This window comes from Zootoca vivipara, chromosome 14 (assembly GCF_965207765.1).
Source record: "Zootoca vivipara chromosome 14, rZooViv2.hap1.1, whole genome shotgun sequence".
NCBI lineage: Eukaryota > Metazoa > Chordata > Lepidosauria > Squamata > Lacertidae > Zootoca > Zootoca vivipara.
Genome location: NC_142597.1, coordinates 28,303,166 through 28,320,680, shown reverse-complemented (window position 1 = coordinate 28,320,680; position 17,515 = coordinate 28,303,166). Strand labels below are relative to the sequence as shown.

At 44.5% G+C, this 17,515-nt stretch overlaps 1 protein-coding gene and 1 non-coding gene across 8 annotated transcripts in view; both read left to right on the top strand.

The window, feature by feature from the left end:
• PRDM10 (PR/SET domain 10) overlaps nucleotides 1–17,515 on the top strand; it is an 85,098-nt gene that overhangs the window by 31,219 nt on the left and 36,364 nt on the right. For 2 of the 7 annotated variants that reach the window (XM_088657549.1, XM_088657550.1), the window contains 7 exons: nucleotides 1,431–1,558; nucleotides 6,036–6,188; nucleotides 9,874–10,117; nucleotides 11,423–11,664; nucleotides 13,122–13,325; nucleotides 15,838–15,910; nucleotides 17,144–17,261. In XM_088657549.1, the coding sequence (XP_088513675.1) occupies nucleotides 1,547–1,558; nucleotides 6,036–6,188; nucleotides 9,874–10,117; nucleotides 11,423–11,664; nucleotides 13,122–13,325; nucleotides 15,838–15,910; nucleotides 17,144–17,261 (1,046 nt within the window). In that variant the 5' untranslated portion in view covers nucleotides 1,431–1,546. Of the gene's footprint in view, nucleotides 1–1,430; nucleotides 1,559–2,493; nucleotides 2,580–6,035; nucleotides 6,189–9,873; nucleotides 10,118–11,422; nucleotides 11,665–13,121; nucleotides 13,326–15,837; nucleotides 15,911–17,143; nucleotides 17,262–17,515 lie in introns of those variants that run through there. The other 5 variants (XM_088657547.1, XM_035139138.3, XM_088657548.1 and 2 more) reach the window with 3 other exon arrangements.
• Nucleotides 81–153, top strand: TRNAW-CCA (transfer RNA tryptophan (anticodon CCA)). Its single transcript has one exon. It is a non-coding gene; the product is annotated as a tRNA-Trp (tRNA).

Below are 17,515 nucleotides of genomic sequence, written 5' to 3'. Positions count from 1 at the left end.
TTCCATGAGAGATTATAGTGGGATTGGCGTGAATGAACATTCACCTTTCTGAAGGAACTCACCTTGGTAGCTCAGTATCCACCTTGGTAGCTCAGTTGATAGAGCAGGAGACTCCAAATCTCAGGGTTGTGGGTTCGAGCCCCACGCTGGGCAGAAAATTCCTGCACTGCAGGGGGTTGGACTAGATGACCCACAGGGTCCCTTCCAACTCTACAATTCTATGATTCTATGATTTGTTTCTTGCCATAGTCATGCAGTTCTAGCATGGTGGCAATAACAGAGAAACCTAAATTTTTAGTTTAGAAAAATGGTAAGTGAGTGGATAGCTCAGGTGGTTAGAGCGTGGTGCTGATAATGCCAAGGTTGCAGGTTTGATCCCCTTATGGGACAACTGCATATTCCTGCACTGCAGGGGGTTGGACTTAGATGATCCTCAGGGTCCCTTCCAACTCTGCAGTTCTATGATAGTTCTGTATAGAAGGTGTGGAGAAAGCTAGTGGAGCTGAATGTTGGAAGATTCAGGACAGACAAAATAAAAGTACAGTGGTACCTTGGGTTATGAACTTAATTTGTTCTGGAGGTCCGTTCTTAACCCGAAACCGTTCTTAACCTGAGGTATGCTTTTGCTAATGGGGCCTCCTGCTGCCGCCGCACCGCCAACACGCGATTTCCGTTCTCATCCTGGGGCAAAGTTCGCAACCCGAGGAACTACTTCTGGGTTGGCAGAGTTAGTAACCCGAAGCATTTGTAATCCGAGGTGCCACCACTGTACTTCTTCACATAGGGCATAGCTAAACTACGAAATTCACTCCCTCCCGCAAGATTAGAAATGGCCACCAACTTGGGTGGCTTAAAAAGGTTGGACCACTTCATAGAGGATAAGGCTATCAATGGCTGTCAGAGGCAGCATGCCAGTTACTGGCAATCCTAAGTGGGCAGAGTTGCTGCTGCACTCAGGTCCTGCTCACTGGCGGAGGAAGAGGAGTGCGGGGGGAGTGCAACGTAACCAGCAGCGCAATCCTGGTGAGGTGCCATTGCGGCTGCTCCCTGCCCGCGCTGGGTGCCACGCCCCCACAGGCAGCGCGCCACGCCCCTGCGGGCAGTGTGCCCCCGCCCCCAGGACACGTACCAGCCCCGCCCCTGCCTGCTCTCCGCCCCCCCGGTGCTGGAGCATGAAGCTCCGCCACTGGTCCTGCTCATGGACTTCCCACTGGCATTGGGTTGGCTACTGTGAGAACAGGATACTGGGCTAATAGGTGGGCCTTTGGCTTAATCCAGCAGGTGTCTTCTTAAATTGTTGAGGTGCTCTTGGGCCAGCTGACATGATGAAAGGCCACCTAGTGTCTAAAGCAGGGGTAGTCATTCTTTTTATACCTACCGCCCACTATTGCATCTTTCTTGATGGTAAAATTTCCTTACCGCCCCCCCAGTGCTCGATGGAAGGAGGATTCGGCTTGTGGCGTAGAACCCCCTACCGCCCACCTAGAATCCTGAAACGCCCACTAGTGGGCAGTAGGGGCCAGGTTGACAACCCCTGGTCTAAAGGATGTCCTGTAAGGTCAGTTTTAAGAATGTTAAGAGGACTGCTTAACTAAGATTTCCTGTTCTGAAAACATACTACTATATCTTTCATTTAAGCTATCAAAAAACAAACAAACCCCCCAACCTGTTTTATTGTTTTGTTTGTACACCCACATAATTGGGAGATAACAGCATTTCCTCATTTATACAGGCAGAAGCTTTTTCGGGTTTTTATTTGGGATATAACTGTAAAAGCTAAAAATTCCAATTATTTGCTGCTGTGTCTGATGTATATAGTCCTAGTTTTGTGCTTGATGTGCTCACTAGTGTGAAATTGACTAGGAGTAGCATGAAATTGAGGACTGGGGATGTGAAGATTTGAGGATGCAAAAGGAAGGGGGGGAGGCCTGTATTTGAAAAGGACTAGCTTCTCATTTAATCTCCCATGGCACAGGAAACTGGATGGTTAAGGTCCAAGGCTTGAGATCCTTTCAGTCCTAAGCCACTATGTACAACACAGGTTTGTGGAAGTAGCCACTTGAAATGATTTGATAGCTGTGTTATCAACTTATAAAGTGAGACGATACATTTCAGTTAATATTCCGGAAACCTCTGGTAATATAGGTGTGAACCCACCACTGATTTGAAGACACTAGGGTGTTTTTTTTAGATGGGATTCCCCCAAATTAATGGCTTGATGCTTTAGTGCTTGGCTTCAGGCTACCTACCCTCACCAAGCAAAAAGCAGCCGGATTCTGGTGGCTCTGAATTTTCCAGCCTCCCTCCTGACAGTTAAGGGAGGGTTTTGGCTTATAGGTATTCATACTGAGAGTGAAAGAGAGGTAGCTACCTGGTGGGCTTTTGTGGTTCTTTCTAATCTCTCTCATCTAATCTCCCCTGCTCCCCAACCAGCTGGGGTGATTAGCTGAATGAGATAACTAGAAATGTCTCTTTCCTTTTTAGTATGACTTCAGGTGAGGTGCCTTCAGCTTTCCTTGACTGCCAGCTGTTGGGAGGAAGCCTTCAAAGCTCTCTATAGCCTGGCAGTTTTCTATTTGGTGAGTGTAATGTGTAGCCAGGCTGTTTGTCCAAAGACAAAAATATGAGAAGCACAGGCATTTTCATTTTTATTTTTAATGGAATATTGTATCTCTATCTCATATCCAGTAACGCCCAGAGCTTACTTGTGGGCAGTGAACAGGTAAATTGAATGGACCCAGTCTCTGTTTCAGATCAGGTTCGTTGTCATGGGCCCTGCAGGGAGTGGCCTGGCCAAGTCAGGGTGAAGGAAGGAAGTGGTTAGCCAATGATTCTGGGGAGAGATCTAGTGGGCTGGGAAGGTCCTTGCCTGGGATAGGAGGGCCCAAGGTTAGGATCCCATAGAGGGTTTTTGTGTGGGTGGGTGTTCGTCCCTGTCATCCTGTCCCATCTCCCTGCTAGTCCCAGGTGGCTCTTTTGATTTCCAAAGTAGTTTCTAGCAAAAGCTTCACGTATACCCTAAAAAGCATCTTCAGTTCTACTGGTGCTGTGGGGCTTCTGCCAGAGCCCATCAGCAAGCAGATCTCAAGTACTGTACAGGATTGCATCTTAAGAAACACATAGAGCAAGGTTAGCTACAAAAACAATAGGAAAATGCCAGCAGTGAAGAAGAGAGGATGTACGGTACGTTAGCAAACTGTTTAGGAGCATAGTAAAAAAAAACAAATAAAAAATACAGGTTTATTTTGGAAAAAGAACAGCAAAGGAAAACACGCTTAACAGATGCATGTTCATTGAGCAGAAATAAGAAAGACAAATTTAGAGAATTGCAGCATGACAGGGTTTATTAAGGCAAGTGTCATGAAGAATTATTTTGAATTTGAATCCTTTTTGCTTCAAACACTAAAAAGGCAAATGGAAGCAGTGGAAGGACTGAACAATAAGCTGAAAACTATTAATGATGTTTTAAAGGAAGAAAAGATGATGGGAAGGAATACATGTGAATTATTGGCAACATACACCTGCTGTATCAATGTTTGATAAAGCTTGCATGTCTTTAAAATGTTAATGTAAGTTTTGAATGTTTTTTTGGTCCAAAATAGAAGAATTAATTTATGGAAAAAAAGAAAGGGGGCGAGGTAATAAACACCTAGCCTGGACATGAAAAAGATTGATAGATTGATAGCTCTTTCTTCTGTTAACCAGAAGGTTGGTGGTTCGAGCCCATGCAGGGATGGCTGTGGACAGGATTCCTGCATTGCAGGGGGTTGGACTAGATGACCCTTGAGAGTGGCTGGGAAATAAATAAATAAATAAATAAATAAATAAATAAATAAATAAATAAAACAATAATCCCTTCCAACTCTACAAATCTATGCTTCTATGAAGTTCTTTTAATAAAAAATATGCATAGAATGTTCACTATAAACAAGAATAAAAAAACAATATTCAGGATCAAAAGAATGTTGCATTTAATTTGTAGTAAATAGTGATTGGGGGGGTGGGATCAACACAAACCGTAGGGACAGAATATTCAAACAGGCCAATTTCCCCACATTTTTCCTAAACCTATTATTATTAGAATCATCATTGTATATGGTGCTTTACAGAGCAGTAAAACCGAAGGAACTTGGAACAATACAATAACTCTGAATTTCCCTGTGAAACAGGAGATGCATAATGAGTGGCCCAAAGGAATGAACATCTCTCTCAGACCTTTCAAAGTCGAGACACAGGAGTCCACAGAGTCCAATGCCATATATTTGACATTAACCAAATTCACAGTTTGATCTTTGTGACATTAACCAGCATGAAGCGAAGGCTGCAACATACTACATTCCCTGTTCTGTGGTAAAAACAGGATGGCATCCAAGTCTTTCCATCAGTCCCTTTTCTTTAGGCCAGAAGAAACAAATTGCACCCTGCCCTCTTTCTCGTGGTGCGCGTGTGTTATTTCAGCAGGCTGGCAGTGGCCAAGAGTAGCAACAGCCTAAACACACACATCCCCTCGTATGCTATGCAGGTCGTGTATATTTAACCCTGGTGCACGCATGCCTTACGCAGACTGATGATAATAGGAAAAGCATGCAAGTGTCACAAGTGTGTTATCGCTGTATCCTCAGTCCTCTTGCTAAAGGCCCGGCGCAGCCTAGACAGCAGCCCTCTTGGCAAGCCAAATGTTCCCATGGAGAGATTTCCAGTTTGTTTGTGAGTGGTTATCATTTTATTAGAGCAGCTGCTAGCCCTGCAGGTGTTGCATGTACCCTCTCCCTGTGAGAATTCCCTGAACTACTATAGCTGCTAAAATAATAATCGAGGACCCTGCTGTTTTTTGGGAAAGACCTATTGAAATCTTAGCACTTCAAAAGCCTTTTGTGTATTCGTGTCTTGGTTTTTCCCAGCATATGTAACCGGGATGAAACAAGAGTTCACTAAGGGTGTTTTTGCTTGTAAGTTGTGTTGATACCCTGCCGCTTTGCGCTGACTCCTCCCTGCCAGCACACCTGGAAGTGTGCTAATGATGCCTTGTGGGTGTGCCTTGTGGGTGTGCCTTGATGCCTTGTGGGTGTGCGCCTGGCAACAGGGAAAAATCACTATGTTCACGTCAGCCCCTTTCGACTTGCCACCCCCCGCCCCCTATTTGTGGCCACTTTATTCCATAAAGCCTTTTGCGGCCATGATTTCCAGCTATTCTGGAGATAAAGCTGAAAAGGCTAAGGAAGAACAGCTATTCAACGCGTTAAGGGTTGGCATGTTGGAAGGATTAAATATATATCTTGCAATAACAATTTTCCAGGGGGGACACACTGGTACCGTCTTCTGGAATGGGGTTCAACAGCAGCACAAGGTTTCTTCTAGTCGAAATCAGGCTCTCTGAGCGGGGCGTTGCCATCCCCCTTCCCCAGTTATCAACCCAGAGGGAGAGGAGGATTTGTGGAATATGAGATTTGGCAACATGCCATTGTGCACGCCTCGGGCAACGCCCTCGCCCTTCTTAAACTGGCATCCCCTAGGCTGCTTTGGGAAGAAACATGGGATACACATTGAAGAAAATAAATAAATAAAACTTGTTTCTGGCCTGTACTGGATAATTTTAAAGGCCCACGTTAACTTCGGGAAGGGTTGTAGCTCAGTGGTAGAGCATCTGCTCTGCATACAGAAGGCCGCAAGTTCAATCCCTGGCATCTCCAGGTAGTGATGGAGAGCCACTGTCAGTGCCAGCAGTGCTGAGCTAGATGGACCAGAGGACTGACTCAGGATAAGGCCACTTCCTCTAGTTCCTAACTTACAGCAGTTGCACAGGCAGCTCCACTGTATTTCTATAGCAGAAAAGATACTCGCATAGGGATTGGGGGGGGGGGATGTTATATCTGCATTGTCTCTCGAAGTTTTAAATAATTACTGACACCCATTCAGACACCTTTCGGATACTGTATTTTGCAACCTAAAAGACCTGGCTTGCAGGACTTGCTGTAGCCAGACAAATCTGAATGGTGGAGATGCCACAGGACTAAAATGAGTGCCTGTGATTTTAGGTAACTGTGCTCTTGCCTGCTACTCCTCCTCCTCCTCCTCCTGATGCTGCTGCTGCTGCTGCTGCTCAGAGCATGAATCCCACCCACCTCTCTGTGCTTGGCAGCGTTGCCGACCCCTCAGCGGCTCTGGAGCAGGACCCTCAAGCAGACAGAGTAAGTTGCCAGTTGCCCTATTGCTTTTAAATTTGAGCTCTCGATTTCATGCCCCCATTAAAAGAAACCAGGACCCAACAAAACCAATAGAAATTTGAGGATCGGCTTTTGTTGTGTTTGTTAAAAGCCACCTGGAGCCAGGTGTAAAATAGCAGGGGGAAGGGGGTTAGCTCAGACATAAAATAATGGCTGCAAGGGCAGCACCAGTTATGTACCGCATCACATCAGCAGTGAACCGTATATTAGGATAGCCCACATCACCCTACCTTAATGTTACTACCGTGTTTCTCCGAAAATAAGCCATACCCCGAAAATAAGCCACAACCCGAAAATAAGCCATAGTGATAGGCAGTTTAACCTTGTAGGTTAAACTGTACCATACTTTTTAAAAAAAGACATCCCCTGAAAATAAGCCACCGTGTTTTTTTTTGAGGAAAAATAAATATAAGACGGTGTCTTATTTTTGGAGAAACACGGTACCTGCCTCAATGGCTCTGCTCTCTCACCTACTACTGGTAGAGATTAGATTTGCAGGGATTAGAACGCGGCTTCCTCTGTGGTGGCTGCAGCATTGCAAAATCCCTGCCAGTCCCCTTTTTATCAGCTTTTGGATGTTGCTTGAAAACTGTTTTATTTCACAAGGTCCTTGTAGTTTGGTTTTAATTTGACTTAAAAAAAATGTCTGCTGCATCTTTTGTGTGCTGTACAGTGGTACCTCTGGTTGCGAACGCTTCTGGTTGCAAACGCTTCGGGTAACGAGCTCTGCTAACCCGGAAGTACGTGCTCCTGGAAGCGAAGTTTGCCCCTGGATGTGAGCGGAAATCCCGCACCGGAGGCGCCCTTAGCGAAAGCGCGCCTCAGGTTGAGAACAGTTTCCGGTTACGAATGGACTTCCGGAACGGATTAAGATCATAACCGGAGGTACCACTGTATTACTGTTTTATTCCTTTCCTTTTTTTAGTTAGCCTCCTTGGGGGAACTTGTTCTTAAAGGTGGATATAATGTAAAAACAATCACACTTGTGTAATTCATATGGACTAGATAAAATAATATGCATATGCAGTAAAAATCTACCTCTGAGTGGCTACAGATCAGGGAATTGAACAGAAACTCTAAAACTGCTCAGCACAGTTACACCAAGATCAGGTCAAAAGCAACCAAGCAATATTAATATTTTACAATTAAAGAATAATGAGGATAAGAGTAAAGAATAATGAGGATTCATTCATGGCCAGTCATGGTAGATTATTTTTTTTTTAAAAAAACCCAACAACTGATAATTTAACCAGAAATTATCACCCTGTAATTTATGCTCAACTGTCTTTTGAACATTTACCTGCGTCAGTATAGAAAGGATTGACAGTGGTAGGCAAGCTGGATTTCAGATTGCCTATCTGCCATTGAGGAATTCCTATAAGCTTTCTCAGAACATGGTTTGGAAAATGCTGAAGTGCATTCTATACTTTTGCAGCCATGCCACACCCTCAGGGAGTTCTGTTATTTAGTGCAAAATTCAGCATTCCGATAAGCTGTTATAAAAAGCAATAACAGCAAACCCCTGCAGGTTTCTAGTCCTTATTGTTGACTGTGAAGATAAACTTAAATAGACATCTGGCAATGCCTTGTGGAATCTCAGAAGCCAGCGTTCCTGCAGCTAGCCTGTGGGGACTTCATTCATCTGCATTCCACTTTATTCTCCAGCTAGGCCTAGAAGAAGTATAATGAACCAGCATAGGCAGATTTTTATTTTCACCATGTATTCATTCGGATTGAAGAATTTTGCATAATTTATTTAGCTCACAAATTCATTCATTTGTTTATTTGAAAAAAGCATCATTTTGGCTACCTTGACCCAGAATTTGGGTCCATTTTATTCAAAATGGCAAGTATACATAGTTCTAAGCATGCCTGGCAACCAGGTTTCACTTCTAACTTATTGAAAGACTGTAATGCTTTGTGACACACGTGTGTGTGTGTGTGTGTGTGTGTGTGTGTGTGTAGCCTGTTCCTTAAGCTCTCTTACAGCAATTCCCTTCCCCCTACACACACACACACATTATACTGATTTCTGCCTCATCTGCAGTGCACTATGGGCATTTAACTCTTCTCTTCATAGAAAATAAAATATAACACTCTTTAAAATTAGAGCACCCATTGCCCTTAAGCAGTTAGGAGGTTGCTTTTTGTTACAAAGTTTTTAGATTTTAATTAGCTAGTTTCTTAACCCGATCCCTGTATTTTGAGTGCATTGGTGTTCTTTTCTCTTGCTTCCATGGAGTGAGAAAATTATAGGCAGGATCATTTTGAGGGCATATTTTAATGTCAAACTAATTAAGGCAGAAAATGGAGACCCTGGGTGACTTCATTTGGAGATGGAATAAGGAAAGGGGTAAGCTGAGTTGCAAAAAGCCTTTCTGGGGAGCCAAAGGTTTTTCTGATTTAATGCCGCCTTCTTGCCAGTCTCCATCATTATTAGTGTGCTAAATACTTTTTGCAAGGCTAAATAATACGTTGGTCTTGTGAAAGCAGGTAATCATACCCATCAACTCCTGGATTGAAAAATACGGGATCAGCAGCGGCGTGGCACCGGAAGTCGCTTCTACGCATGTCCAGACATGCATAGAAGTGACTTCCGGTGCCGCGCTGCCCGATTTCTGGTGCCCAGACATGGGCAGAGCGGCACCCGAAATTGGTTCTGCCCATGTCCAGACATGTGCAGAAGGAGCCTCCCTGGCCGGCAGGAGCTGTTTTGAAAATCCGGGGGGAATTACAGGATATTTCGTCATTCGGGATAACAGCGGGAAACGGCTTTAAAAACGGGGGTTTCCCGCGAAAAACGGGAGACTTGGCAGCTCTTAATATTCTCTCACTTTACAGCAAATAGACCTGAGATGGTGGCTTGGCTCAAGATGCCTACTGTATTCATGGTTGCAAAAGCATTTGAAGCCAGCTGTTCTAGAATCAAGTGTAACACTGTCTACCAGACCCTTAATTGATATGAGATATATTTTCAAACACTTAGTAAAGTTCCCCACCTGGCAATTGTCTCCTATGCCTGAACAATGTGGAGAGCGAACTATATGAGATTTGAGCCCACCTGTAGTCAGAAATGTGGCAGTGTCCAATGGCAGCAGGGCAATTTAGGGAGCAAACGGAAGCCTGTGTGATCCACTCTGCGCTATCCTCCAACACTTCTCTCTCCTTCCCCTAGTTCCCCCCGCCCAAGGCAGCTGCTTCCATCGGCCTGATGGTAGGGCCGGCCCAGCGTGCATCCCTTTCAACATTCAACATGGCAGTAGAGGATTCAGCCCCCATGCTGCCTGCCACCCGTCACACCACCCAGTTGTCCTACTTGCTATAGGCAAAAATTGAAGTCCGGCTTAGGTTCTCCAAACTTGGGTCATCTCCAACTAACTTCTACTGGGAACAGACCCATTTAAATGAATGAACCTAAGTTAGTCATGCTTGTTGTTTAATTATTTCATAAATTTAGCACACTGCTTGATTGTAAAAACAAAAACAAAACAAAACTCAAAACAGTTTGATTTCACTGGGTCTATTCTGAGCAGGGCTAGCAAGGGGTACAACCCCAGATGCCACTGGTATTAGCTGAGGTATGATTACTATTATTTTCTGGTTTGCTGTTCTGGATCACAGCACATCTTTGCTGATTTCCGCTCCCTAGGTATCAATACCAGTGCACAGCCAAGTTTTGCCTCCTATGGAGGCCGTGGATGAGTCTGGTCCTCTAGAACCTTTGCACAACCCAATAAGTGATACGGAAGCGAAAGAGGAAAACGATGAGGATGATGACGATGATGATGATGACGATGACGAGGATGAGGAAGATGAGGAAGAAGAGGGAGAAGATACCGACATGGATGAATGGGATCCAGATCCACCTCATCCCTTTGACCCAAATGACCTGTGTAAGCATTCGAGGGTGTCTTGTTTTTGCTATGCCTCTTCTCCCTTTCATTGGCTTACCACTGCAATATTGGAATGAACCCAAAGCCATTTCGTTTGAATTGCACTCCAGGAATCAGTACTTGGAAGCAAGGGGAGTGTTGAAACTAGCATCACTGAGCAAGAGAAGTAGGGTCCCTCTTGTCGGATTTACTTTGTTTTTAGTTGAACCCTGAAATCTTATCAACCAGTGCCGGGCACCAAAGACAAACATTTAGAATTAGAGAATATGGGAAGGACCATAGCTCCATGGCAGAACATCTGCAGAAGTCCCAGGTTCAGTCTCTGACATCTCCAGGTAGGAATGGACACAGATCCATGTCAGAGACCTTCCTAGAGAAACTGACAATCAGTGCAGACAACACTGAGCTCCTATGGCAAGTTGTTTCTGAGCACATTCTGACTCTAGGAATAGATTTTCTGTACTGGAACCGAGTTCACAGTCCAGTCCACATACTCCTGGTTAGCTTTCTGCATTTTAACAGCCAAATAAAGATGGGGAAAGTCATTTAGTTGCTACTGTTGTTAAACTATTGGGAGTCAAGAAAACCTTGGCAATCTACTACAAATCACCCAGAGATCTACAAATAGATCTGTCTACTTAGTCAGCTGCTCACAGCTCCCTGCTACACAGGATCTAGTGCAATGCTACTAGTGCTGGCACAAGCTGCCTCTTCAGCACCAGTGGGTGGCGCGCCAAGAACTGTTTGTTCATCTGAATTGTGCGGGGGGAGGGGTTGTGGAGGGCAGAGTTGAGTGGAAGGCAGTGGAACAAGCAAAGTGGACTGGGCCACTTTCCTCTGAGCTTTTCTACAACCTTTCCCTGTTGGAATCTTTAGGGCAAAGCTCTCTGCATTAAAAGTCAGCAGCCAGGTGCTGCTACCTCTCAGGAGAGGAGGAGAATCTTTCCTCCTCCAATAGATCCAACTGATCTGGAGATGGATTGAGTTCAACTAAGCCCATGAGGTTGAGGATTTGTGCAGTGGGGACAACCCTTTCAAACAATAGATGTCCTTTAGCTACTCTGAATGTGGAGGCCTTCGTTGCTAGAATTTGGTTGAGAGTTTCCGGGTTCTGTGCCTCCTGCTTTTAGTATATAAATTAAGGTTACCAGATGTCCCCGTTTCCCGGGGACAGTCCCCATACAGAACCCATTGAAGTTGAAAAGTGTCAGCGGATTCATTGAAAAAAAAAATCTGGTAACCTTAATATAAATGGGATGGGGGACTGTGTCATGTATTCCTGTCCTTTCCAATTATGTCTTTCAGGGTGTGAAGAGTGTAATAATGCACACCCCTCAGTTTGCCCAAAGCATGGACCCTTGCACCCGATCCCAAACCGGCCTGTACTGACCAGAGCAAGAGCCAGCCTTCCTTTAGTGCTTCACATAGACCGATTCCTGGGAGGAGTCTTTTCCAAGCGGCGCATTCCCAAGCGCACACAGTTTGGCCCTGTGGAAGGACCCCTGGTCAGGCAGTCAGAGCTTAAAGACTGCTATATCCATCTAAAGGTAAAGAGGCACCATGCATTTGCCGTGCGACCTACACGCTTTGAGACACACATTTTGTGCAGAAGAAACTCCAGGGACTCGCAAGAAATGGGATCAACATAACTATGTGATCATACAAGACATTTCATGTAGCGCCAGAAGCATCTTGGCATTCAGTATGCAGGAGTCCCACTTCCTTATGGAGAACTAGCTCATAACAATCAGGAGCAACAATAAGTCTAGTGCTAAATAAAAGACTGATTATTGTGGCATGAGCTTTAGAAGACAAGAGCCTACTTCGTGAGACACACAAAGTGAAAACAATGGGCATAAATTTCTGTCTGTATGTAGATGCATGGGTCACTGACTCACAGAGGTATTGAAATCGCTCTGGTACTTGGAAGTGAGAGTTCTATAGCCTCTTTGGGTTTCAATTTTCAGGAGGGGGGGGGGACTCGCAGGAAGCATAGATCTCTGCAGACGGAATTCAAGTTTCATTTAACAGCAAATGTTAGTGATGGGACTGAACTTCAAATCAAGGGGCTTCAAATTCCAGCTGTTCAAAAACACCTCCCTTGCAAAGCTTATGTCAGGTCAGGGCCAGCCCCTTCCAAAATTATTAGGGGCCACCTCAACTCGCATTCATTTTTGCCTCCTCACCATAGCTGACCCCATCCATGACTTAAACTTGGGGAGGACTGATCAAGCAGCTTCCATCAGGCCTTCCATGGTTGTCCCTTGGGTCATGGCCCTAGCTGTCAAGTTCTCCCTTTTTTAAAGGGAAATTCCTTTATGCCGAATAGGATTCCTCGCGAGAAAAGGGAAAACTTGACAGCTATGGTCATGGCACCCTTGAAAGTGTTTGTGTATGGGTGTGTGTAAATACACATACATATTATTATTATTATTATTATTATTATTATTATTATCATTATTAATTTGTATGTGCTAACTTGCCAGAATTGTGTGTTTATGTGTGGATAGATGGATAGATAGTTAGACATGCATATATGCATGTGTGCTCACACAAGCAGAGGCCCGGTGTACTTAAAAAAGGACTGTTTCGCAAGATGACTCCAAAAAGTTGAAAGCATAGATTGCATTCTTGAATCAATCAGCTGAAATAAATGACTTGAGATAAAGTATTCTATGCTAAGCCCATATATGTAAATGGGTCCAGGTATACTCAGTCCTGCATGTTGGTGCTCAATTAGCACAACATCACCTGTGAGATAATAACTCTTTGTAATGACTTCACCAACCTAGACTATGATGCAAGCTAACAAAAGCTGCTGACAAGTCTGCCAGTCTTCAGCAGCTTCATGCTCTATCTGCCCCATAAACCTTTTTTCTTCTTCAAATTACCTGGATTCATGATGCAGACTGTTTCTTCCATTGTGGACACAACAGCCACATCTCACCGACCTGCTCTGTTTGTGCCTGTACGTTTATAGATAATATATTTTATCTTGCCTTAGGTGTCCCTTGATAAAGGTGACAGAAAAGACCGGGGTCTGCAGGAGGATCTCTGGTTTGAACTGTCTAGCGAGGCTCTTTGCAACTGGATGATGTTTGTGCGGCCAGCCCAGAATCACCTGGAGCAGAATCTGGTTGCCTACCAGTATGGCCACCATATTTATTACACAACAATTAAGAATGTGGAGCCCAAACAGGAACTCAAGGTATGGGGCAACCTGCATTATATAGCTTCTTTTTGCTGAGTCAAACAGCACAGCTTCGCAACCTGCTAGAAGGGCTCCCTACTACTCAGCAGAGAGATAAAGCCTTAGGGCTTGATTTATTCATTCATAATTCCCATGGTTCTTGTTCTGAGATGTCTTCCCTATCTGTACAACCATGGCATTCCAGGGTGTATGGGCGACATGTTTTGTTGTCTGTATTGAATCACTATAGCATAATGAACATTGGTCCTCACCTACCAGAAATAACAGCCCATTTGATCACTTATGCTGGAAATGTAGGTCAAGAATTATTGATCTTGCTTGGCTCTGTTGACTCTCAGTTCACTCCAACCCAGGGCAGTCTCGAGCAGGTCACGCGCCCTGGCGCTGACGGGCGGAGATCGCTCCGGCGCCTCCCCTCGCAGGGCGCAGCATGGCTTCCGCGCGGCTTTGCCGCGCAGCGCCCTGCCTACCGGCCCGGGGCCCTAGCACCCCGCACCGCCGGGACTCTACCTAGAGCCAGCCCTGCTCCAACCACTGGTTCACCTTGAACGTGTAAGCAATTTGGAAGTTGAGATTCGTCTGATATCAAAGACCTCCTGTATGCACTGAAGCATCTTGGTTTACTTTTAATTCTCTCTCCCTTTCCCCCTTTGTGGCACTTTCCCCTGCCCGCCCATGAATGGGATTGGCTTTTCTCCATGACAAGGGCTTTGACAACTAATGAGGTACCATTTACTTCAATCAGTGTACCTCCGAGGTTTGCAGTTTGGCCTGTGCGTGTGATAATCTGACTTCTCTGCTTGTGATTCCAATTACCGTGAAGTTATTTTTATCCCATGCTTAAAACAAATCAAGTGGAACTTGGAACAGTTGGGAGAATAGCTTTTTATATTAAGCTTACAGCTTGAGATCTGGAGGACAGTCAAAAGATGAGTGCCACCATCTGGGCTTTTCCTGTTTCTTGCTTTCTCCACTTCCTTTTCTGCCTTGTGCCCTAATCCTGCAAGTCCTTGAAATGTTCAAGATCTTGACAGGACCGAGAAGGAATATGTAATGTGTGATCCAGCATCGGCTCTTGACTTAACAACTCTCGTTTTGAACCCTGTAATGCATTACACAAGCGCAGTCACTAGAATTAGTTAGTACTGTTTTATTGCTTCCAACTGTTTTTAATGGTTTTACCAGAGAACACATGAAAGGTGTAATCCAAGACACAAAAGAGAATAATGTATTCTCCCCCTCCCTCCCCACAGTATAACTTGTGGCATTTTGGAAAGTGCTTGCCCCTCCTGCCATACTTTCACAATTGTGATAATCAGTGAATGAGGATTTGTGATTAGAGTCGAACCACTCAGGCACACTGCCTGTGGAATAAGATGAAATAAATTGCTATAGGAACAGCCTCTTCAGAATATTCATGGCTCGGCACACTTATAAGGCCTCTTGACACTTGTACCAAAAAATAAAATAAAATCACTTTTGGAGCTACTAAAGTACTTGAATCTATCTCTTTCCCTTTCATGTCAGTGTCACCCATGTATAAAATGAATAATAAAATGCTAGCTGATTCAAGTGACAGCCAGTGTGGTGTAGTGGGTAGACTTAGTTTGTTACTAGAAAACCCCAAGATCCACTCACTGGAGCCTAGTGCAAACAGCATATTTGGAATTATATAATCCTGAGCCTGTGGATTTTCTTTGAGTACCAGAAATGAACTCGTAGTCCTTCTGCACAAAAAAATTACTCCTGTTTACCCTCATCCCAGCTTTTCATTTAATTTCAGCTGTATAATTTGGGCAGCAGGGGTGGGTGGAATCATTTTGTTGTTGTCATTGTTCAACAATTGGGAGTCTTAAATCTTTGCCAGTAGATCCTATTCCACCATCTGCCCAGACATGTTGTAGTGAATTGAGGTGGGACGTGGGTGGTGCTGTGGTCTCTTGGGCTTGTCAATTGGAAGGTTGGTGGTTCGAATCCCCGCAACGGAGTGAGCTCCCGTTGCTCTATCCCAGCTCCTGCCAGCCTAGCAGTTCGAAAGCATGCCAGCGCAAGTAGATAACTAGGTACCGCTATGGCGGGAAGGTAAACAGCATTTCCGTGCCTTCTGGCACTCATCACAGAGTTCCGTGTGCCAGAAGCGGTTTAGTCATGCTGGCCACATGACCCGGAAAGCTGTCTGTGGACAGACACCGGCTCCCTCAGCCTGTAAAGCGAGATGAGCACCACACCCCATAGTCACCTTTGACTGGACTTAACTGTCCAGGGGTCCTTTGCCGTAGTGACTTGAGTGTCAGACTTGGACCAGGATGACATGGTTTTGAGTCACTGCTCACCCAAGAAGCTTTCTTAGGAATGCTGGGAGGCCACTATCTCCCAGACAGGATGGCCTCTGTATATGCTGCCCCCAGTTCCTTGGTGGAAGGGCAGGATATAGCTGTGATAGACAAGCAGTTAATTTTTTAGATTCTCCCGTGAAAATTCTAATTAATCCCATGTGAATTTGCTGCAGGTGTGGTACGCTGCTTCATATGCTGAATTTGTCAATCAGAAAATCCATGATGTATCCGAAGAGGAAAGAAAGGGTATTTATCTCCTTTTTACTTTTCCTGTTGATTGTTTAAATCATAGAGTATATTGCAGCACTGAATTAGCACTAGCAGGTGGAATTTTTCATGCCTAGCCCCAGCTATACTCAAATAATAATTAGATCTAGGTTAAGGCTGCATTGCCAAGTTTTGTTTGTTGTTAAATATGCTTCTGCATAATTAGCGGTACACATTAGAAGAGGTTGCCTTTTATTGATGCACATGGTAATAGCTGCTGTTGGCAAACATGGCCTGCAATTGAAGTACCCCCCCCCCCAAACCCTTTTTGTTCCCGTCACTATGATGGATGGTGCACAGCCATTATCAGATCAAGTCCTATGCAAAAAAGGAGCTTGAAAACAAATATGAGTTCTTGTTGCTTCATGGAAAGATTCTGATAGAAACTAAACCTCAGAAATCTAGTCTGATCTACAGACTGAGCTCCTCATCGTCTGTGATGCACTGTGGCGCAGAACTTGTACTTATTTTAAAACAAAAATTCAAGCATCTAGTTGTCATGATTGAGATAGGTTTGAAAATGTGCTGATCATGGGTTCAATCCGTGCCGTTCGTATATATTTCAAGCAGTTTGTGCAGTAACCATATTCAATTGGCTGCTAGGATTTTCCAAAGCTGCAACAGACAGGAGCAAAGACCCTGCTTGGTTTCCTAACTTTCTTTCTCTCATTCCAGGCACGTCCCTCCCCCCCCATTCCCATTCCTACTGTCCTTGGTAGTCTTATACATTTAATTCCTGTCCTCTCCTAGCCAAAAATCCCATGTTATGCAAAAAAAAAACAAAAACAAAAAAACCCACCATTTAATTCAGAGTAAAATATTCAAACTGAGTGAGTTTATACAAAATAAATGTTGTAGGAGTGAATAACTTATGTGGAGTGCAGAATTTAAGTTACAGCAACAGCCAGAAAGGCTTTTTCCTGTAGGTAAACTACAGAGCAGCTGAGCATTTCTGCACTTCTAGAGGGAATGTAGATGTAGTATTCCCTGTCTTCTTATCATCTTCCTGTCCTTCTGTGCCTAACCCATGTTTAGAGGGGAATAAAATACAGACTACGAGCAAAAGGTGTGTAGAGCATATTCCTTAGTCATTCTGATCTCTTTGGCCCCCTGAAAGTACAGAGGATTGGGGGGAGGGTCTTTGGTAGAAAACTGAAAAGCTTGGTGGCGTCTGAAGTTTTCCTTATCGATTGGTCTAACTTGACAATGCAGTTCTCCGAGAGCAAGAAAAAAACTGGCCATGTTATGAGTGCAACCGACGGTTCATGAGCTCAGAGCAGCTCCAGCAGCACCTGAACTCCCATGATGAAAAGCTGGATTTCTTCAGCAGGTATTTATTTATAAGTGTGCAGAAGCTCAGCTTTTCAAAGCTGAGTTGTTCCCTGCAGGTTCTTGTTTGAAAGCAGAGAGAGAGAGAGAGAGAGAGAGAGAGAGAGAGAGAGAGAGAGAGAGAGAGAGAGAGAGAGAGAATGTACACAGACTATTTTCTCCCGAAGGTTGTGTACCACAATCTCCTGAGCTCAAAGGTGAGAGCCCCTTTCTCCAGTAATGGGCCGGATTGCTCTTGTGCCACGTAGAAGCAAG